This window comes from Ornithorhynchus anatinus, chromosome 4 (assembly GCF_004115215.2).
Source record: "Ornithorhynchus anatinus isolate Pmale09 chromosome 4, mOrnAna1.pri.v4, whole genome shotgun sequence".
Classification (NCBI taxonomy): domain Eukaryota; kingdom Metazoa; phylum Chordata; class Mammalia; order Monotremata; family Ornithorhynchidae; genus Ornithorhynchus; species Ornithorhynchus anatinus.
Genome location: NC_041731.1, coordinates 3,435,104 through 3,458,913, shown reverse-complemented (window position 1 = coordinate 3,458,913; position 23,810 = coordinate 3,435,104). Strand labels below are relative to the sequence as shown.

At 53.7% G+C, this 23,810-nt stretch overlaps 1 protein-coding gene across 4 annotated transcripts in view; it reads right to left on the bottom strand.

The window, feature by feature from the left end:
* Window positions 1-23,810, bottom strand: part of NSMCE2 (NSE2 (MMS21) homolog, SMC5-SMC6 complex SUMO ligase) — a 154,037-nt gene that overhangs the window by 113,056 nt on the left and 17,171 nt on the right. For 3 of the 4 annotated variants that reach the window (XM_007661131.3, XM_007661137.3, XM_007661143.3), the window contains one exon: window positions 10,688-10,794. In XM_007661131.3, coding sequence (XP_007659321.1) covers window positions 10,688-10,794 — 107 coding nt within the window. Of the gene's footprint in view, window positions 1-10,687; window positions 10,795-20,128; window positions 20,355-23,810 lie in introns of those variants that run through there. The other variant, XM_039911677.1, reaches the window with a different exon arrangement.

Below are 23,810 nucleotides of genomic sequence, written 5' to 3'. Positions count from 1 at the left end.
CTTTCCAAGCGCTTAGTACGGTGCTCTGCACTCAGTAAGCGCTCAATAAACACGACCGACTGAATCTGATCTCGGTTCTCATCTTCTTCTCTTCTAACCTCTTTTTATTTCTCTTGGCCGGATCCTCTTCCTCTCACCTCGAACCGCGGGAGCATCTAACGCTCAGTTCTCAATCCTCCGCCCTTCTCACTTCACGTTCACTCCGTGCTCAGATTCGCTCGTTGAAATCACAGGAGCGGATAGGCTCTCAGAAAGAATATCTTTGGTCTCGACCTCGTATTCTCTCCTGCCTTCGACCGACAGTATTTCCTGAGCGCAGACTGTGGACAGAGCACCCTATTAAACCCTTGGAAGAAGTACGGGGGAATCGGCAAGTAGGAGGACTTGGGTTCGAATCCCGGCTCTGCCAATCGCTGGCTGTGTGACCTCGGGCAAGTCACTTCACTTCTCTGAGCCTCAGTTCTCCTGTTTTCCCGCCTACTTAGACTGTGAGCCCTATGCAGGACAGGGACCGTGTCCAACCTAATCAACCCGTATCCCCCTCGCCCCCTATTTAGAACAGTGTTGGACACACAGGAAATGCTTAACAAATACCATTAGGGAAAGAAAAAAAGGCAGAAACAAATACCATTAGGGAAAGACAAAAAAAAAAAAGGCAGAAACACTGGCCTCAAGGAGCTTACAGTTTAATGGGGGGGGTGCCAGTCAGAAAGTACTGATGCCTGTCTCTCCCCCCTCTGGACTATAGACCCATTGTGGGCAGGGAATGTCACCGTTTATTGTTGTACTGTAGTTTCCCAGGCATTTAGTACAGTGCCCCGCACACAGTAAGGGCTTAATAAATACGACTGAGTGAATGAATGAAAGTATCTAGAAATAACAGGGGCAGGAGGAAGGAGGAGGACACGATGGAGAACAGCATGAGTGTGGAAAGGTGAACAAACGGATCGACGAATGAATAAAAAGGAGTGAATGAACATCGATACATATATTTTTAGTGCCAAGAGTGACTCTATGTACATTAAACACTGACGGTGGATATCGGGTCGGTCTTTAGGATACCTCCACACGATAAAAGTAGCCCAGTGATCTGCCAGCTAGTAAGACAGTAACAGTTCACATCTGCGCGATGTCCGGCCTTCTTGGGGCCATAAATAACAAAGTCCCGACACCTAAAGGGTGCAGGAAGGCCGTAAAGGGGAACGGAGGAAGGATGGTGGAGAGTCAAGGAGACAGAGGGAAAGATTAGCCACCAAATGATGGAAATCACTTTCAGGCACTTAGAAAATTAAGGGTAAAACTAGTTAACTGCAGCCAACCAGCCTCAAGTTAATTTTCTAAGTGCCTGAAAGTAATTTGCAAATTCTGGGCAATGTCTAAAAACACTTGAATTATATTTCAAAACGCAAAGTGAGCATGAGCCAAGTAGGAACTTTTCAAAATGAATGACCCTATTATTTTATGTCTCTTTAGAATTTCTCCAAAGAGTCTTTACTGAGCATTTGAATAAATTTGGGGTTGTGTAACTTTTCACAAAAATTTCCTTTAAAAAGCCCCAGACGGAAATGGAATCTAAAAAGCCCCTCCTTTCAAGTATCAGTCCTGACAGATCACAAAAGAACGAAAGAGAAAACTGTCACTGCATTTAACCGCTAGTCAACGGCACTACGGTGCAACAGATGTAAAGGAGCTAACATTCCTCAGTGAAATGGCTCCAAAATAGCCGCTCATCCCTGGCCCTATCAACCACTGTTATTTACTGAGCGATTACTGTGTACAGAGCACTAAGCTAATCGCTGGGGAGGGCACAATACTGAGCCGGTGGACACATTCCCTCCCCACAGTGAGTTTACGCTCTAGAGAGGGAAACAGACACTGATATAAATAAATTACAGATATTTACATAAAATCCAAGAGTGTTGTGGCTCCAGTCTCCGACGGCATCCACTTAAAAGGATTGGGCAAATGGAACGAATCGACAGTGTAAGACTGATGCATGAGAAAAACATTTCTACAGTTGGCATTTCCTTCAGGGTTCTCTCCCTAGCTCAATACCTACGATCAGTGAGGCGAGTAGAGGAATTTCTGGAGACGAGGGGCTACGGTCAACGGCATCGTTAGGTCCGGATTCAAGAGACGTCAAATGCATTTAAGAGAAAGATTTACTCAACTTCTCGTACACCTAAAAAAAAAAGCGACGTCGATTACAGCCGCTTTTCCAAGGTAGTCTTTGAAAGGGTCAGTCGGCCCCAGCGTCATCAGGTCCGGATTCAAGAGACGTCAAATGCATTTCGGAGAAAGATTTACTCAACTTCTCGTACACCTAAAAGAATAGCGACGTCGATTACAGCCGCTTTTCCAAGGTAGTCTTTGAAAGGGTTAGTCGGCCCTTCTATTTTCTTGCTTCTCTATAGTTCTTCCTTCATCACCATCACCTTCAAGTAGCATTTATTCCAGGAAGAGGTTTCTCCGCCAACTGCTGACGAGGACAGTACCCAGTATGGGATTCCCCTCCACTCCCTGCCATTTTGGGGTGGTTTGCAATTTGCTGCTCAACTATAGGACGAGAATTCTTCTCCATAAGCCTCACTGTGCAATCATCCGCCTCCAATCAGTCGCTCTCCTAAGCATCCACTGCCTCTCAGCCCACTGGCGGAGGGTTTCCTCCCGCTTTCACCTCCAGGATCTTTTTTTTTGAAAGGGTATTTGTTAAGAGTTTACTAAGTGTCAAACGCCGTCCTGTGTGCTGGGATAGGTACAGGTTAATTAGGTTGGAAACAGTCCCTGCCCCGCATGGGGCTCACAGTCTAAGTAGAAAAGAGAACACGCACGGATTCCACATTTTACCACTGAGAAGCAGAGGTGGCACAGGGACCGTTGAGGCACAGAGAGGTTAAGTGACAGCGAGCAAATCGGCAGAACTGGAATTAGAACCCAGGAGCCATTCCATCATCCCTTTGTGTCTACATTCTTGGCCCGTAGTTAATACTTGGGTCTTTCCTGCCTGCCCCCAAAGTTCAACCTTTAGGCTTACCCTCAACATTTGAGAATTAAAAAAGAACGGTGACAGATAGTTATAGAAAAATCAGTTTATTCTGTCTCTAATCTAGAACAGTTCTAAGGCTCCTGGGGGCACCCAAAGGAGATAGATGAGTGACTAAAGTTAACATACTAAAACCTCAGTCTCCTCTCTATTTGGGGGCCGGACATTTTATTGTGGCTCAGGGAAGCCCTCCGAGTCTTCTTCCTCCCTTCTATTCACCTTCAGCAAAGGGTAGAAAGTGGAAAGGGCAATTGAAACTCAATCTGTTTATGTTGCTGCTTCTTATCGGTTATGATAAAAAATGGTTTGGAGAGGAGGAGACTGAAACTATTGGTTAAAAAATGAGGCTTTGGAGGTTTTGAGATGGATTTCGTTTCTCCACACCCACTTCGTTCTGGATGGCCACGGACACCGAGAGTCGGCATAGCCTTTGGGGAACATCCACATGTCAAATCATCCAGGTAAATGAACGTAAGAGCGGTGGGACCGAGTGGGAAGAGCAAGGGCCTGGAAGTCAGAAGATCTGGGTTCTAATCCCGGCCCCATCACTTGTCTGTGGGGAGACCTTGGGCAAGTCTCTGTGCCTCAACTGGCTCCTCAGTAAAATGGAGATTAAGACCGTGAGCCCCACGTTGGACATGGACTGTGTCAAACCGGACGATCTTGAATCTACCCCAGTTCTCGGTACAGTGACTGGCACAGAGTAAGCACTTGGCAGATACGATTAGTAAAAAATACACGTTTGGAGCATTCCATTCCAGGCTATGAATCCAGATAGTTTGAAGTCTTATTTTTGTGAGTATGTAGGTGGAAGCTCTGAACCTTCCAACTTGGTGAAGATCTGGACCTGAAAATATCCACATCAATTGTAGGTGGTTCCATGAAATCACATTTCGTTCCACTACTGCTTCCGGAGTCGCCAGTTTGCAAATGAAGATCAGTTTGCATGTTCTGCGTCTCCGTCTGCGAGGCAAATGCTATCACCCTTCGGATCTTGTGATCTGCGTGGATGTGGACCAGATGGCCTCTAAATGGCACACGTGCGTGGCCTGGTGGAAAGAGCCCGGGAGGCAGAGGACCTGGATTCTCATCCCACCTCTGCCACTTGCCCGATGCGTGACTCTGGGCAAGACACTTCTTCGTATCTCCATCCCATCGTCTCAAACTCTGTTCTCCCTCCTACCTAGACTGTGAGCCCCAGGCGGGACCCAACCGGCACACGGTAAGAGCTTCGGTACCACTATGTACACGGATACACGTGGATAGGGTCTTCATCTACAGGAACTAGAGAGGCCTAGAAGAACACCCCTGAAGATCATCAAGATAGGGCAGTGGCAGCAGATAAGACATTTATCACGGTAATTGAAAAATAAGGTTTACAAAAGGGCAAAGCTTAATAACCGATAAAAGGGCGGGGAGGGATCGGGAAGCGATGCGTCAAAAACCTTTTCAACCAGTTGCGTAATGACGCCGCCGAGGTAAACCAAACCTTCGACCCACCTCATTCTTTTATTATATTAATTATTATCTCGATTTCGACAGCTTATGCGAAGCCAATTTCTACCCTGCTTTAAACTCTGCCATATTCATTTTGAGAAGCAAATAAAACTCTCGGGGCATCTTATTGACCTCGTCCATTTCAAATTTCTCCTCACCTAAGGATAGGTGCAAACAGTCCAACCCTATTGACTCTCATGCCCAATACCTACACCAGGTGTTTGCGACTTTCAACTCCCTCCTCGTTCATTCGTTCAATAGCATTTATTGAGCGCTTACTATGTGCAGGGCACTGTACCGAGCGCTTGGAACGTACAGGTCGGCAACAGATAGAGACAGTCCCTGCCCATCGACGGGCCTACGGTCCTCTTTCCCTCTACCCGCTGATCTCGTGCCCCGGGGACCTCGCCATGTACTTGACTGACAAAACAGAAACCAGCAGGGCCGCACTCCTTAAATCTCCCCAGCTTTCTCTCCAGTCCCTCCCTCCTCCTGCTCCCTCTTTGACTCTCCCATCTTTCCCGGCAATATTTCAAGAGATCTCCTGCCTTGTCTCAAATTCAGCCCGTCTACAACTCATCTAAACACTCGCCCATCTCGAAGCATTCACTTTCCAATGGCTCCTTCCCCGCCGCTCTCATACGTGCTCCCTTGTTCCTCCCTCGATCCCGCGGGCCCCTCCGGTTTTTGCCTAAATCCCTCCTCCCGTTCCTCTCCAAACGCCTCGGGTGAGTTGTCTCAACCCGCCTGCTTCCTCTCCCTCGATTCTCTCGTTGACTCCACCCTCTAATCTGGCTTCCGCTCCCTTCGCTTCACAGAAAATACCCTCTCGATGACCTCCTTCTGGCCAGATCCAACGGCCTCTACTCCATCGTAGAAGAAGCGTGGCTTAGTGGGCCGAGCCCGGGCCTGGGCGTCAGAAGGTCATGGGTTCTAATCCCACTTGTCTGCTGTGTGGCCTTGGGCAAGTCGCTTCACTTCTCTGTGCCCAAGTTACCTCATCTGTAAAATGGGGATTGAGACTGCGAGCTCCACAGGGGACGGGGATTGTGTCCAACCCGATTTGCTTCCATCCGTCCCGGCACTTAGCACAGTGACCGGCACGCAGTAAGCGCTTAACAAATGCCAATACTGAACGATCGACAAGTGCCAGAGTTAGACCTGGGTTCTAATCTTGCATAAATTTGTGACGGGACTTCAGGTGAGTTATTTAACTGGTCAGACATCAGTTTCCTCATGTGTCACCTGCCCCTGACTAGCTAAAGATTCTTTGGTCCTTAAGCCAGTAAGCTTTCATATTAGCACCTTGAGAAAGAACTACAAAAACTACAAGAAAATTGGAGAAGTAGTGTGGCTTAATGGAAAAATCAGAGGGCCGGGATTCCGAGGACCTGGGTTCTAATCTCAGCTCCTCCACATGTCTGCTGTGTGATCTTCGGTAATTCACTTACTTCTCTGTGACTCAATTACCTCATCTGTAAAATGGGAATTTTCAGTATGTGGGCTCCGCATAGGACATGGACCGTGTCCAACCTAATTAGCTGATTCCTAATCCAGGGCTCAGTACAGTGACTGGCACGTAGCAAGTGTTTAACAAATAGCGTTAAAAAAAAAATCCATCTCTTTTTACCTGCTGTCTACTTGTCCTTCATTGACCACCCTGACGGGAAATCTGTTTCCTCTTCCTCTCATCCCAACATCGTCTGCTTTTGTTCCCAATTTGCCCGGATGCTATCAACAGCTAATACAGCCGGAAATGGCCGACGGTGTTTCTGCAGTGGGCAAAGCCCAAATCAGAATCGATGGAGATGATCCAGTTTCTAAATTAACGGTTCTTCTAGAGTCTCAACCACCCCATCCTTGCATACTGGGCTAAAATTCAGTTACCTAAAGCACCAAAGAGAAACTCACTTCCCTAAAGGTTGGAACTCAAATAAGTTTTGGAGAGTGACTTGGTCTGCCACGCCAAACAAGACGGAAGTTGCCTTGGGCTCATCTTTCCGGAAAATAGAGAATTTTAGAGCTCCTATACTGTCGTAAAGTGGGGATTTGCCTGCATTACTTTCTGTGTTTGGAGTATAAAGTTTTAAATCCATCAGTTTAAAAATAATAATACCATCTTAAACTTTCCTAAAAACTCAACGGCGTGAGAGTAGACTGAAATATTATTTTATCCTCTCAGTATTCCTATGATGGTACGAAGAAAAGGTATTCTTGCCCTCATTGTATAGGCAGGGAAATTAGAGCACAGAAACTGCCCCACAATTAAGTGTTAGAGCTGATCCTTTCCACTAGACCAGCTGGCTTCACTTCCAGTTGAAAAGGCCAGTCGAGCAGCGAGCTGTAGCATATCTATATAGCCTGTGAAAAATGATCTTCAATATACTTTGAAAATGGGTAGGCATATATTTACACAAGATAGTTTAAGCCCTCGCTACAAAGATAAAGTAAATCGCCCCAAGTCAGTGAGCACAACAGGAAAAGTCAACTAAGTTATTTGGAGCAAAGATCTGTTCTTTTTTTTTTTTTTCCACTACAGTTCGCGCCACCTAGCCGCATTTACACAATCGTGAAAATTTGAGACAGAAAGGCCTATCAGATCACCTAGAACGGGACGAAAGGGTCAGAGCAAGACTGCATCATTCGATGGGTCCAATTCAGAGCGGGGATAACTCTAAGGAAGAATACAAGTTACACGGGCGGGCAACCTAAATGGCTTCCCATGCTTTCAAAACTTTTGCTACGGCCTCTTCCCTTCAAGATATATTTACCGTACAACCTGACCACCGTAGTAACTCCTAAAACTGGAAGAGACTACTAAACCAAAAATGACTCCTGATTTTATCTGAGTACTTAATACAGTGTGGCCTAGCGGAAAGAGCACGGGTCTGCGAGTCAGAGGAGCGGGGCTCTCAGCCCAACTCTGCTGCTTGCCCGTTTTGTGACCTAGGGCAAGTCACTTCCACGGCCCGGGGGGAAAGAGCACAGGCCTGGGAGTCAGAGGACCCAGGCTCTAATCCTGGCTCTGCCCCTTGTCTGCTGTGTGAGCCTGGACAAGTCACTTAACTTCTCTGTGCCTCAGTGCCTTCATCTGTAAATTGGGGATTAAGACCGCGAGCCCCGAGAGGAATGGGGAGTGTGCCCAACCCGATTATCTTGGATCTGCCCCAGCGCCTAGAACGGTGCCCGGCACAAAATAAGCACTTTATACCACACTTTTATTAATTATTACTATTATTCTCCCAACTAAGACTCTGAGCCCCATGTGGGACAAGGACTGTGTCCGGGCTGATTGTACTTTATCTACCCCAGCACTCTGTAGAGTGCCTCATACCTAGTAAGTGCTTAACATCACAATGATTACCATTAAAGCTTACAAAATCAGCGCAGACAGCCTTCGAAAGGGATCACGGCAGTAACAGGATCACAGTCAGAAATTACATAGACGTCAAACATCTTCCTGGCATTGCTGAGTGGATATTTACACCGCTTCCCGTCAGATTTCAATTCATCTTCTTCCGTCAACTAGACAGAGCTGACTGATGCTTAATTAATTTATGGAAAGCTTGGCTAGGCCCGAATGAGACGCTATCAAGGGACCCAAAGTACAAGGTACTATTTCACAGGTGTACTAAATCTGTTCAGTGGGGAGTTTCTACTGTTCACAGGACAAAGGATTTCTCAGAAATCTCTCTGCAACCTGATCGCTCATTTATTACCCAACATGGTGCTCACGAAAGCATTGCTCTGTTCCCATTTTATCTCCCTAATACTGTTCCTGTGAGGCCTGGAAGCAGCCGAGTTAGAGCCGGTCTTCAGTTGAGTTCATCCTGTTCACCATCATCCCTTTTTTGAAATTTTGACACTGGGCCTTGAACCGCGTGACCCCGAGTTTACGGAGCGTCCGGTCACGGGAGACCGGAGGTGAGCCCTAAAGAGTGGCCGGTGGAGACTGAGTCGGGTGCTTGAGCGGGGATGGAAAACAGGACAGTTACGCAAGGTTTTTTGGAGAATTTACGGGCGACACGTGACCTGACACTGTGGAAGGGAGGGTCAACAAGTTAAACAGGAAGCTTGGCTAAATACCTGATTCCAAAGAGACGACGAAACCTCACGTAGTCTTGATTTCGCATCTAATCTAGCATTCCGAAGTTTGTGACGATCTTTTATGGATTTTGTTCAATCGGGCTTTCTTGCATAAGGGGGAAGGGGGTAAAAGGTCAGGGAACAAACACTTCAAGACGGCTGCCCGGTTGGATCTTTACGTTCAGGGACGGAGACATCGCGACGCGGATCCCCGGGGCCCTCGTCGGAGGGAAGACGCTGGTTTTGGGGTAGTCTTCGGCCCCGACTCCGAATACGAGAAGCGAGGATCAAGGGCAGGAAGATAAATATCACTACGGCGGGGGTCAGGAGAAATTCTCCACTCTCTGCCCGCCTTCCTCGCACCACCGTCCACCGACAGTGAAGGGAACAGGCTGAGGGGCAGAGGGAGGGGAAAAGAAATTCACCGCCGCAAGCCCGTGCCTCAAGAACCTTACTTCCTCTACTGAGCTGATCGTTTGATTCCTAGTTGTGCTTAATTACAGTTCAATATACAAACTCAAATCGGTGAAACTTCCCCAACTGAGGGAGGTGGCGAGGGCGGGGGGAGCGGAGCAGAGAGAAAGGTTCGGTAAGGACGGAAGGTCATGTTTTTACAGTCTTTCTCCGTTCCGCGGGTGTAGGTGTGGAAACGGCGTGGCTCAGCGGAAAGAGCCCGGGTTTGGGAGTCGGAGGTCGTGGGTTCGAATCCCGGCCACTCGGCAGCTGGGTGACCGTGGGCAAGTCACTCCACTTCTCCGGGCCTCAGTGACCTCATCTGGAAAGTGGGGATTAACCGGGAGCCTCACGTGGGTCAACCCGACGACCCTGTATCCCCCCCGGCCCAGCGCTTAGAACGGTGCTCTGCACTTAGTTAAGCGCCTAACAAATACCAACGTTATTATTAGGTGCCGCCGTATTTACGTGAGTGCCAGAATGGGCCCCGGTGTCTTTTATTTTAGCGAAACCTTTCTGGGGTCTTTACCGCTTTGTCTCGTTCTCCGCCTGTCGCTTTAAATCTTTCTTTGAACAGCTGTGCCTCTCCCCTCCAAAACCCAGCTGCCTGTGCACAGCTCTCTGCCGTAACGTAACCGGTGCTTCGTCCACCTCCGCGCCAAAACCCGCTTCCCTTCGGTAGCAAGCAGAGAGGTTAAAGGGAGGAAGCCCCTTTCTCACACTTCACGTGCTCCGCTTCAACACGTTTCCACCACGTGCTGCGGATTCAACCCACTGGGAGAATTCGGGAATGCTCTTCCCCCGACACAAGCCCGTTCCGGGTACGGCGTCGCCCCGAAACTGGCGCAAATAACTCGGTGTAAGAGGAGACGACTGTGCGGCTGTGGGTCGCGCAGGTCAAGCTGCGAAGCTGTGACGCTGCCCGGCCTCTACGGGGACTTCGGGTTTCTTTGGGTTTGTGCACCTTTACGGTATTTATTACCGTAAAATAAAAGCAAATGGCAAGGGTGTAATGCATTCTAATAGCCTGGAGATCATAGTATTTGAATTTTATCCAAAAAGGTCAGCCACGGAGCTATCCTCAAACTCTCTACTCCCTAACCCTAACCTAATGAGTCAGGGGTCACGGGTTCCAATCCCGACTCTGCCCCTTGGCAGCTGTGTGACTGTGGGCAAGTCACCTCACTTCTCTGGGCCTCAGTTACCCCATCTGGAAAATGGGGATGAAGAATGTGAGCCTCACGTGGGACGACCCGATGACCCTGTATCTCCCCCAGCGCTCGGAACAGGGCTCTGCGCATAGTGAGCGCTTAACAAATACCAACATTACCATTATTAACCCCGTAATCCCCACTGAATCAGCGCTAACTAGAGCACAATTTTTCCAAAATGCAGGGTCCTTCCAGAACGTTGCGCCCAACACGATTATCCTGGATCTGTCCAAGTGTTTAACGCAGTGCATAGCGTACAGTGAGCACTTAACAAATACCCCAGCTGTTATCATCATTAACGTTAGAGTAGAAATGTCCCTCATCGATTAAGAACTGATGCAAGTTTACTGAACCGCCTGGGGGGGAAATCGTAAGGACTTGTAATTATTAATCTTACCTGATTTACCGTACCTTCAACTGCCCAGATGTATTGATTTAGTTCTCGATCCAGAGCAGCGTATTCTAACATCACATTTTCCATACAGTTTTCATCTTCTACCTTGGCTGCAAAATAAAGTATATCGATTTATATCTATCATTTTTCTTCTTCAGGCAAATGGAAATCACTGTACCGATATATTCCACAGAAGCCCAGTTAATTTTTAAACGTTTTAAGATCCTTTCGGTAGCAACGAGACAGAAGGGGATTCTTTCGAGAGCTGGATTTCCCGGGCATTCTGTGACATGGGTCACGGAAATATAAATTACACTGCACCGCAATTCGCGAGGACCAAGGGAACTGCCCGGGGACTTGAGTCCTGGTCCCGGCTCTGCCGCTTAAGCCCTCTGTGCCTCGGTTTCCTCATCCGTAAAATGGGAATGAGAAAACCTTCCTCCCCCTGCCTCACACAGACAGGAGGACCAAACGGCATCGATCCGCGTGAAGGCGCTGTACAATAAATGAGGTATTGTCATCGCTCATGTTTTCGTTACAAAAGAGATTGGCATAAAGAAGGCTCACTGTGTACGTCTGCTGCTCAGAATATGAAACCCGGACCATTCATTCATTCATTCATTAGTATTTATTGAGCGCTTACTACGTGCAGAGCACCGTACTGAGCGCCTGGAACGTACAAGACGGTAACAGATAGACACGGTCCCTGCCCTCTGACGGGCTCACGGTCTAATCGGGGGAGAAGGACGGACGAGAACGATGGCGATAAATAGAATCGAGGGGATGGACGTCTCATTAGAATAACAGCAAATAAATAGAATCGAGGCGATGTACATCTCATTAGCAAAATAGATAGGGTAATGAAGATATATAACGTACAGTCGAGCGGACGAGTACGGTCCCGAGAGGATGGGAAGGGAGAGGGGGAGGAGCAGAGGGAGAGGGGGGAGAAGAGAGGGTTTGGCTGCGGAGAGGTGAGGGGGGGACAGAGGGAGCGGAGGGAGAAGGGGAGCTCGGTGTGGGAAGGCCTCTCGGAGGAGGGGAGCCCTCGGCAGGGCTTCGAAGAGGGGAAGAGAATGAGTTTGGCGGAGGGGAGGAGGGAGGGCGTCCCGGGACCGCGGGAGGACCCGGCGCGGGGGTCGACGGCGGGACGGGCGAGGACGGGGGACGGCGCGGAGGCGGGCGGCGGAGGAGCGGCGCGCGCGGGGTGGGCGGGAGAGAGAGAGGAGGGAGGAGAGGTGGGAGGGGGCCGGGGGACGGAGAGACTCGAAGCCAGTGGCAGAAGTGTGGCCTAGTGGACAGAGCCCAGGGACGAGAGTCAGAAGGCCCTGGCTTCTAATCCCAGCCCTGCCACTTGTTGGCTCTGTGACCTTGGGCAAGTCACTTCACTTCTCTGTGCCTTAGTCACCTCATCTGTAAAATGGGGATTAAGACTGGGAGTCCAATGTGGGCCAGGGACTGTGTCCAACCCAATAGCCGTGTAATCCACCCCAGCGCTTAGTACAATTATCGTTACTATCGTCATTATTATGAGACCAGACCTGGGAGTCAGGAGACCGGGGTTCTAATCCCGGCTCCATCACTTGCGCGCAGCGTGGCCCAGCGGAAAGAGCCCGGGCTTGGGAGTCAGAGGTCAAGGGTTCGAATCCCAGCTCTACCACTTGTCAGCTGCGTGACCGTGGGCGAGTCGCTTCGCTTCTCTGGGCCTCAGTTACCTCATCTGTAAAATGGGGATTAAAACTGGGAGCCTCACGTGGGACAACCTGATCCCCCTCTACCTACCTACCTACCTCAGTGCTTAGAACAGTGCTCTGCACGGAGCGAGCGCTGAACAGATACCAACATTTTTTTTATTATTATTATTACGATTACTTGTTTGCTGGGGGATCTCGGGAGAGTCTCAACTTCTCTGTGGCTCGGTTTCCTCCTCTGCAAAATAGAGATTCACCATCCGTCTCCCCGGTGAGCCCTACGTGGGGCAGGGACTGTGCCCGCTGATTATTTCGGATCTATCCCAGTGCTTAGTACAGTGCCTGGCACACAGAAACCCCTTCCCAAGTACCACGGATATTACTATTATGGGACGGCTCTTTTGCTCAAAACCGACAGTGACCCCAAGGGGAAACTCAGGTAGAAACGAAGGAAATGACTACACGATCATGGAAAGAGGAGAAAGGAACCATACCGGATGCCAGGCTGCATAACTTTAAATCGTGAAAACGAGACGCATTTATTTAAGTTCAATTTACATTCGAACGTACCTAAGGGAAAAGGTACTGACCATTACCGGGATTTGTCACATACCCATTTTCATTCAATAGGTATATAAGATTCCCAACTGAAACACGAAAACTGAGGGTGGACTAATATATATGGCCGTTTTCCTTTGGAACACTACCGCATTCAGAGTGTCGTCGCTATTTTTGGGTGCTTTACCATTTTTATTGAAGATTTCTTTTCTCCCTACATCCCCGTAAGTTCACTTTCATTAGCCAATTAGCACATCCGGGAACCAAAGCGGAAACGGTTTAACTGAGTCTCTTGATACCATGAGTTCCGATCCGCTGAAAAGACTAAAGGGACGCACGCGCTCCGACCCGCCGGTGAAACATCGTTAACGGACGACTAGCCGGTATTAAGCGTCCGTGACTGTCAGGCGCCCGCTCCTCCTGGTTCTCAACGAGCGGCGGCGGATCACCTAAAGTTCCCGCGCGGCGCGCTCGCGATCAAAATTAAGCCGAGACCAACCACAGGAGCGGGAAAAAGGAGGGCCGCGCCCACTGGGGATGCGCGAGGGCCTCGAGGGCAACCATCGTGACTTCTTCGATCAGCGGCACAGCGTAGAAAGAAGCGAGGTGTTTGGCAGATGATCCTAACCGACCCCGTTCGTTCGTCACAAGCCTTCTCGCCCGACCCGCATCTGTGATGACGATCTAGATTACCCGTTCAGTTCGGGAGGGTAAAAGCTCCTCCGCTCTTCAGAAAGCCGGCTGGGGAGAATAATAACGTTGGTGTTTGTTAAGCGCCTACTACGTGCAGAGCACTGTTCTAAGCGCTGGGGTAATAATAATAATAATGTTGGTATTTGTTAAGCGCTTACTACGTGCAGAGCACTGTTCTAAGCGCTGGGGTAGATACAGGGTCATCAGGTCGTCCCACGTGAGGCTCACGGTCTTAATCCCCATTTTCCAGGTGAGGTGACCGAGGCACAGAGAAGTTAAGCGACTCGCCCCCGGTCACACAGCTTGACAAGTGGCAGAGCCGGGATTCGAACCCATGACCTCTGACTCCCAAGCCCGGGCTCTTTCCACTGAGCCACGCCGAGAATCAGAAGGCTCTGCTGTCTGAGCCGTCTTTCGCGGTCGACAGCCGCGTGACTCAGATCAGGGCTTCGTGTCGAATGTCACATGCGGCGGCGCTCGTTTGTCCCGTGTCGATGGTGACGATAACCGTGGTGCCTGTTAAGCGCTACGGGCCAGGCACAATTCCGTGCCCTGGGATGAATGCAAGCAAATCGGGTTGGACGCAGTCCCTATCTCACGTGGGTTTCACGGTCTTAATCTCCGCTTTACAGATGAGGTACCTGAGGCACAGAGAAGTGAAGTGACTGGCCCGAGATCGCACAGCCGACGAGCGGCAGGGCCGGGATCAGAACCCAGGTCCTTCCGACTGCCAGACCCGCGTTCCATCCGCTAGGCAGTTGAGTCTTTCAAGCTTTTGGATTCTCCGTTCCACTTGGTTTCTTTCGGTTCCAGTTTAAGTGAAGAGGATCGGAGTGGGATGCTGAGGGTTAGAGAATGATTGCTGCCCGCTCTTTACCAGCGCCGGGCCCACGCCCTCAAGCGCTTAGCACGGCGCTTTGCCCGTAGTAGGCGCTTAGCAAATGCCATCGTTTTTACAGAAAAACACGAGTTACCCAACACAGCCCACAGCCTCGCCGCCGACAGCCGAAGGACCGGATGAACTGTGGGTGCGCAGGGCTCTCGTGATATGGAGAAGCAACGTGGCCCGGTGAGATAGAGCCCAGGCCCGGGAATCGTAAGGACCTGGGGTTCCGATCCCGGTTCCGCCACTCGCCTGCCGTGTGACCCTGGGCAGGTCGCTTCACTTCTCTGTGCCTCAGTTACCTCATCTGTAAAAAATGGGACCGGGAGCCCCACGTGGGACAGGGCCCGCGTCCAATCTAATCAGTCCGTATCCACCCCAGCGCTTAGTACGGTGTCTGGCACAGAGTGAGCACTTAAACACCACAGGTATTATTATACAGACGCCCTGCACCTAGTGAACAGCGATCTGATCGGAAGTGGGAGAGAGAAAAGGTGTCACAGGTTCCGAGGGTGATATCGGCAGCCGTTCGGCTATTCGCCGGCCCGCCCCCCCCCCGCGACTCCACAGGCTAAGTGGGCGGCCGTTAACGGGGCCAGATCCATTTTCGCTCTCGGGGCAGTGCCGGGGGACATCTCCCCAGGTTAAGAAGGCTAAGATCCCGTCCCGGAACTAGGTCTGTGGGGGCTGAGATCGCAGTCATTTTAGCGATAATAGTAACAGTACTGAACGTGGGAATCGCCGTGATCTATTGGACCCGTGGAGGGAGGAACCTCTGCACCCGGGGAACGGCGGGGGGAGCGGCGAGGGCAAGGTACGGTCAGGAGGCGAGCTCGAGAAGAGGGGAGAGAGCGAGCCGGAGAGTAACCCGTGAAGAGAACGGACGCGCGACCCGGGGCCGACGGGTCGAGAGAACTTAAAAATGAGCGGGAGGCGTCTGCGTGCGACGCAGACGGACGCGGGAAGTCGGCGGAGGATTCTGAGGAGGCGGGGCGTCTCGAGACGAGCCGACGATCGATCCGCGCGACGGCGCGGAGTGGAGATCGGAGGCGGGCCGGGGGGCTGGAGGCGGGGAGACCGGCGAGCAGGATGCGCCGGTCTAGCCGCGACGTGAGCAGGGTCGGTCGGCACCCTCGGCTAGCGGCCTGGGCGGAGAGGAAGGGCGGACCTCGTAGGTGCTGTGGATGGATCGTGACCGTTAAACCGCAACCCTCTGCAACCCTCTGAGTATCTGAGCAGCCTTATTTACGCAGGCACTGCTCCCTCGGAATGGAGGTGGGACCGGGGAGGGAGGTCACACTGGAAAAAGCGCCCTAAACACTGTCTTCCTCACTCAAGTCACAGGTGGCTTCCCGGAGGCTAGTTCCCGCCAAACCTTTATCTTGCCACACGGGTAAGACGCTACAGCGGTATCTTCGAAAAAGAGCAACACCTAGACAGAGAAGCGTGTGGATGCGCGTGGGTGTGCGTGCCACTATCATCTAAGCCATAATTATACATTCGGAGAATTTTACGGTCTGGGCTGTTCCCAGTAAACTTTGTTTATACGCTTTGTAAAAGTAATTTTATAATATTTGGGCAGCTTCGAACGAGTCATCCGTTGACACTGCCTGATTTTTCCAAGCGTGACCCACTCCCAGAACGACCGCCGACGGAGGTGGGGGGGGGGGGGGGGGGTGTTCCGGGAGAGATGTCGCAGACGGCTCCACGGCAGAAGACGAGACGCTCCCCGACATCACCGCCGATTACCTTCCCCGTTAGAACGTGAGCTCTGTGAGGGCAGGGAATGTATCGCTTCTTCGTGTTGTGCTCCCACGCGCTCGGTACGATGCGTTACGCCAAGCAGATGCTCGATTAACGCTCCTGTCCGCAAACGGTTACAGCTGGGCCCATGCGATTTCACTTACCGATTTAGCGATTTCTGCGGAAGCTTAATTTACCGGCCGCCGCCGGAGAACTATTTAATAAGAGACTTCATTTCTCTCTGCCCCGTAGCTTAAACCACCACGAATCCCCCAACCGCCGGGAGCGTTGCGAAAGTGAGACGTTCGGCATCTTCCGCCTCACAGGAAAAATGTGGCGGTGACGTTTATTAAGCGCTTACGGCGTGCGGAGCCCCGATTTAAGCTCCGGGAAAGGATACGGGTGGGAACCGGCTGACACGAGGTCGCGGGTCTCCACGGGGCTCACAGAGTAGGCGCTTCCCAGAGACCGTCGTTATCATCGTTATCTAATTATGAAAGAGGGCAGGGGGGATCGGTGACAGACACAAAACACTGAGAAAACACGTCGACAGAAACGAAGGTCGGTAGGGGACGGTGGTTAGAAGAATTCCAGGCTCCCCGTGGCTCGGAGTTCAGCCACAGTGACCGAAAAATAATAATATACATAAATAACCGATACGTACATAAGCGCGGAAGGGCTGAGAGCGAGACGAATAGCGAGGGTTTAAAGGGTACCGATCCAAGTACGTAGGCGATGCGGACGAGAGAGGGAGGAGGGGAAAACAGGGCTTAAACGGGGAAGCCCTCTTAGAAGGGATGTGGTTCTAAAGCTCTGAAGGTGGCTAGAGAGGTGGAAGAAGAAGCGGGCGGGAATCCCGGGCCAGAGGGAGAGCGAGGGCAAGGGCTTCGCAGCGAGTTAGACCGGATCGAGGTACAGCGAGTCGGCTGGTGGTAGAAGAGTGGGTTGGGTTGCCGAAGGAAATAAGCGGGGTGGGGTTGGGGAGTGGGGAGAGCTGACTGAGCGCCTCAGAGCCGACGGAAAGGACCGTCCGCTTCGTGTGGGAAAACGGCGACCCTGACGCTCTCCTCGGAAAATAAAAGCCCATCTATTCGAGTACCTGTCTACAACTCTAACGAAGAATAACACGGGCAGTAGAAATCAGTTGCCATATTTTTCCGCAGAGGTCGACCAAAACTCTTCCTCGGGAGACACGGCGATATATATTCTCGAGCGCCCGCGGCGATCTCCTCCCTTAGCGGTGCGATTTACGCTGTCCTTCCCGCTTCTCATTTGGAGGACGGCCGGTCCGCCGGACGGGACCGGGTCCGCCGTCCGCCGCCGACGAGCCGCGACCCCGCTGGTGGCGGGGCGCCGAGGGGGATTTCCGCAGCGCTCCCGCCCCCTCCCCGGATACCTGGTGGAGCTCGGGTCCCCCGGGGCCGACAGGAAGCCATCCTCCTCCCGGAGAGAGGTCCGTCACCTCTCTCCTAGGGGTCCACTCATTCAATAGTATTTACTGAGCGCCTACCGTGCGCAGAGCACCGTACTAAGCGCTCGCAACGAACAAGTCGGCAACAGACAGAGACGGTCCCCGCCGTCCGACGGGCTCACGGTCTGATCGGGGGAGACGGACGGACGAGAACGACGGCGACGAACAGAGTCGAGGGGAAGAACGTCTCGTAAAGACAATGGCAACTAAACGGAATCAAGTCCATCCCGGCTCAGGGGAGAGGAGGAGGAGGAGGAGATGGAAGGTGCCGGAGAAGGGACCCCCAGGTGACCCGAGACACCGGGGAGGTCTCGGCCAGGACAACGGGAGCGGCCCCGATCCCAGATCGTCTTCCCCGGTCCCCTTTCACGCCGGGAGCAGGCAAATCCAGGAAAGGCAAATCAAGAACCGACGAGGGGAACCGGCGGTAACTGAGCCGACGGCGCCTCACATCCCCCGGGACCCGACTGAGGCCCGCTGACCGTCTTCTTCTTCGGCCTTCACCAGCCGGTCCTGCCGGTGGGGGGCCCCGGGCAACGGATTCATCGCGGGGCTGCTGGGCGGCGAGTGGCTCCGACGCAGGAGGCTGCCCCCGGGCGACACCGCCGGGGCCGGTCTGGCGGCCTCCCAGTTCCTCCCGCCGTGGGCAACGCTGCTGAACGGGATCGGGGCCATCCTCTTCCCCAACGCGTACCAATACGACGCGTCCTCTTCCTCTCCTTCGGCTCCCTGGGGACGCTCCCGAACCCCATCTCCTTCCGGCAGGCCGCGGGGCTCGGCGTCTTCCGCTGCGTGAAGATCGCCACCTTCACCCACCCCCCCCCTTCCTCTGGCTGAAGCGGAGGATCTCGGAGCTGGTGCCCCGGTTCCTCGTCGGTTCCCCGCCGATCTCCTTCGCGTCCTCCCTCCCCTTCGTCGTCGGCTACTTCGCCGTCTCCTCCCGGAGGAACGTCTCGGGGAACGGCACCGAGGCGGAGGGGAACCTCTTCCGGCGGCACCATCTCCCGTGCTCCGCGGTCATCGCGCCGTGCGTCCCGTTCCTCCTGCTCCCGGTCTCCTCCGTCCCGCCGACCGTCTCCCTCCGGAGACACCCGGGGGCCCTGCGGGACCGCGGCACCGAGGCTCCCGCCCGGGCGCTCGCCTCGCCGACCCCCTTCCTCTCCTTCTACATCCCGTATTTCGCCGCCCTGAGCTTCCCGGGGCTCCTCATCTTTCAGTTTGACGGTGTCGGGATGTGGCCGGTCCAGCTGGTGGCTTACCTGGCTTACCCACGTGCCATCCCCTCCTGCTGATCCGGACCAGGCCCAGAATCTGGGCGGCCTCAGGGCGGTCGCCGCGCCACGTCTCGGCCTGCCCGGCGCCGTGCGGGACGACTTGAATTCCTCTCCCGGGAAGGCCGAGCCCCCCGGGGATTCCGCGAACCGGACCGTGTCCGGCCCGGATCCCTCAGAGCCCCGCGGTCTGCGGCCAGGCGACGGGCTCGGTCCGCGGCAGCTCTACGGCGGCCGCTCGTCCCGACGGGTGGGCCGGATCCCGTCGGTTCCATCTTCTCCGGGCTCTGGACCCGCCCCTTCCTCTTCATTCGGACCGCTACGGTCCCGATCCAACCGCCGACCGCACCCCGCCCGGACCACTCTGTCGCTCTTCTTCCCGAACCTCCCCGCCTCTCCCCTCTCCGGTCCGCGCCTCGCTCTGCTGCTCGGATCGTTTTCCTAAAACCCGCCACTCGACCCACGCCCCCCCCCCCCCCCACTCCTCCGCAACCTCCGACGGGTGCCCGTCCGGCTCCGGGTCCGTCGGAAAAATCCTCACCATCGGCTCTTCCCGCTCCTCCCCGACTCCGCTGGTCCCTTGCCACACCCCAGCCTGCACGCTTCGCTCCTTTAACTCCTACCTACTCACTGGACCTCCATCTCGTCTACGTAGCCACCCGACCCTTGCCCGCGTCCTCTCTCTGGCCGGGAACCGCCCTCCCATTCATATCCCTCAGACCCCCGTTCTTCCCCCCGCCCCCAAACGGCATCTCCTCCGAGAGGCCTTCCCTGATTAACCCCTCATCTCCCGACCCCACTCACCCTCCCCTCTGCAAAGCGTCCGCTCCCGGGGGCGTGTACCTCCTCAAGCAATCCGAAACCCATCCCATCCCCAGCACCCGGGTGCACGTTGCTACCCGCTGCCATCTCCCCTCTCCGCAATTTCCTCTGATGTCCGTCCCGTACCGTAGACTGTGACCGCCTTCCCTGTCGGCAGGGGTCCTCTACCAACTGTACCGTACCGGACTCTCCCAAGCGCCTAGTTCGGTGCCCCGCACGCGGAGAAGACCTAATAGAGACCACTGACCGATACAGGTACCTGACTCCAATTCTATGGAGAGAACCAGGCTTCTGAGAAGTCACGTGACTCACCCGAGGTCACCCGGCGGGTGGGTGGCGCCGCTGGGACGAGAACCCGGGTCTCCCGGCTGCCGGTCTCGTGTGCTTCCCCTCTTCCATCTCCTTCACCGCTGGTTCCGTGTGCCCCTCTTTCTAAAGATTTAACCAGGTTTCTGAGCCTGTCCAAGTGGCTACGATTTCCCGCAAGTGGAAGGGCCGGAGGCTGAATGCCCTTAATTGCCATTACAAACCCGGCGGTGACCCCGGAGATTCTTTCGGTTAAAACAGAGAAGAGACATAACGTGGCATTAAATACGCATCTCCTCCAAGAGGGCTTCCCCGACGCAGACCTCCTTCCCTCTCGTTTTCTTACGTGTGGCGTGTCAAGCGCTCACTCGGTGCCAGGCACGGTACGAAGCGCCGGGACAGATGCAAGCTAATCAGCTTGGACACGGTCCACGTCCTACATGGGGCTCGCGGTTTAACCCCCATTTTACAGATGAGGTAACCGAGGCACAGACAAGCGACCGGCCCGAGGTCACGCAGCAGACAAATGGCGGAGCTGGGATTGGAACCCCGGTCCTTCCGTGTCACCCTTGCACCTGGATTTGTACCCATCACTCACCCCACAAGGTACGTGCATACCTGTAATTGACTTATTCGTATTCATGTCCGTCTTCCCCTCTAGATTCCTTACGGGCAGGGAACGTGTCTACCAACTCCGTTATCGTGTACTCTCCCAAGTGCTCAGAACGATGCTCTGCGCTCAGTAGGAGCTCGGTAAATACGACTGATCGACTGATCGACTGGTACTTCCGGCTGTTCCTCCGTGCTACAGATCCTCCAGGTCCGGTAGTAACGTCAGAAGCGACGGGTAGGGATGTGGTAATTACGGTGATGATAACGACAATAATAAAACGGCGGTATCTGTTTAAGCACGGCACCGGTCCGAGCGCCGGGGTGGATACGAGCAAATCGGATTGGACACGGTCCCCGGGTCACAATCCGAAACCCCATTTCACAGATGGGGTAACTGAGGCTCAGAGAAGTTAAGTGAATTGCCCGAGTCACACAGCGGACACGTGGCGGAGCCGGAATCAGAACCCGGATCCTCCCGCCTCCAGGGCCCGTGCTCCATCCACTAGGCCACGCGGGAGCCCGAAAACAGCTTCACGGATAATCAAGAGGACTAGGCGGCTAAAGAGAATGGAAAAATCGGCCACAAAGGTCGGAGTATAACAAAAAAGAGAGAAGCAGTGCAACCTAGCGGAAAGAACACAGGATTGGGACTCGGGAAACCCGGGTTCTAATCTCGCTCCCGCCAACTGCCAGCCGCGGAACTTCGGGCAAACCACTTACCTTCTCTGTACCTCAGTCTCCTCGCCTGTAAAATGAGGATTATTTCACTATTCAACCTGTTTTCCCTCTCCCCTGAGACCGCGAGTGCCGTATGGGACGGAGACCATCTGACCTGATTATCTAGTATGCGACCCAGCACTCGGAAAAGGCGTGTAGCACGCTGTACGCTCCTGCCGAATTTCAAACTTCTTAGTTTAAAAGAAAAAAAAAAACCTCCCGCAGGTCCTCCATTTAGAAGAGAAAGCTCACAGTCCTTCCGCGCCCTCGTCTTCCTCTCTTCCTACCCAACCGCGATGGGCGACCGACCCATCCCAGGATCGAGACGTCCCCGTTCGGCCCCCCAGTCGGAAAACACAAAAGCAACGGGGCTCAGTGTGAACGCGGGCAAGGCTCTGCACCCCTATGAAAGGCGCCGCGACACCCAAACGGCCCTCGGTGAGAAGGGGAAACCTAGAGAGCCGTACCGTTGAGAGTGATCACCCACAGTGAGCGGGTGAGTGTCCCCTTCAGAGACGCTACGGCACAGCAATGCCGACGGTCGGTCGCCTCGCCGACGAGATCCTCTCCGGAATCGACCCACGGCCGAGAGCCAAGGTTCCGCCTCCGCCTCTCGAACTCCGGTAGGTCGAAAGGTGAGGGATCCTAGAGACGTTCGCCGCGCACGATCCGGTTTAAGCGACGACGAGCGGACCGGACCGGACGGTCGGCCGGAAGAACCAACGGAGGAGCTTAAGCGTCCGTCGTGGGAGTCCGGGGACGTAACCCGAAGGCGAGGTATTCGCTGAATTTGATTCCCAGCGACATCAGGAGGTCCGGTGACAGTGAGCACCGCTAAATTAGAAGGGAGTCCCTCGGGGAATAACGTCGGTATTGGTTAAGCGCTTACAATGTGCCGGGCACCGTTCTAAGCGCCGGGGTAGACACGGGGGAATCAGGTTGTCCCACGTGGGGCTCGCGGTCCTCATCCCCATTTTGGAGATGAGGCAACGGAGGCACCGAGAAGTCAAGTGACCGGCCCAAAGTCCCACAGCTGACGAGTGGCCGAGCCGGCATTCGAACCCATGACCTCGGACTCCAGAGCCCGTGCTCTTCCCGCTGAGCCGCGCCGCTTCTCTAAGTGGGGTGGAAGCGGGGTGGCGCCCTATCGTCGGGTAGATCGCGAGCCACGGCGAACCAGAAACTGGGTCACGGAGGGAGGTGCTGAAGGAAGTGAAAAGAGATGTCAAGACCGTCTCCGAGTCCCATAATTTCAATGAAAACCTGTCATTCGAACGGTACCGGTCACTCCACTCGGATAACCTGTTCACGCGGCAACCACGGGAAATGTCTTTGGCAATTTTCTCTCAGGCACAGCTGGGTTGCTCTCGTATCTCCTCTTTCACGGCAGATAAACATAAATACCCAGAGAAGCGGCACGGCCTAGCGGATGGAGCCCGGGCCCGGGAGTCGGAAGGCCCTGGGTTCCGATCCCGGCTCCGCCCCCGGGCTGCTGTGTGACCCAGGGCAGGTCGCTTCACCTCTCTGTTACCTTAGCAGCGTGGCTCAGTGGAAAAGAGCCCGGGCTCCGGAGTCAGAGGTCATGAGTTCGACTCCCGGCTCCGCCGCTCGTCAGCTGTGCGACCGCGGGCGAGTCACTTCACTTCTCCGTGCCTCGGTTACCTCATCTGGAAAACGGGGATTAACCGTGAGCCTCACGTGGGACCACCTGATTACCCCGTATCAGGGTACAGTGCTCTGGCACATAGTAAGCGCTCGACGAATACCAACATCCTCATTATTATGATCGGCTACCTCGTCCGTAAAAGGGGGGTACGTGGGACGGGGACCGCGTCCAGCCCGATCCGCACATATCCGCACCAGCGTTCGGCTCAGTGCCCGGCACGACGCCAGAGCTTGACAAGTACCGCAGTCATCGTCATCGCTATTGCTATTGATTATTACTGGAAACCACGAGGTCGGGTGACCCGTTCGAGTGATCGACTGGAAGGCGGATGCTCTCTCTACTAGGCCCCGTTGCCTTCCCTGACCGGATCGGGTCGATCAACTGTATTGTCCCCTCCCGGCCATTTAAGTACGGCGCTCCGCGCACGGACCGTAAGCCCCCCGAGGGTCAGCGTGACGCCTCCTAACTCCGCCGTGTCTCCGGGCATTCAGTAAGTGGTCAGGGAGTGATTCAGGGAGAATCATCAACACGCAGGGGACGCTACAGCGGCAATTACAACCATCTAGTAGCGACTCACAAGATGGACGTCTGTGGCAAAACACCCTACGTATAAATGCGTAGGGGGAAACGAGTAAAGAAATCACAGGAAAAGCCATCTTAAGAATCCGGAGAAATCTCCAAACACCCACACTT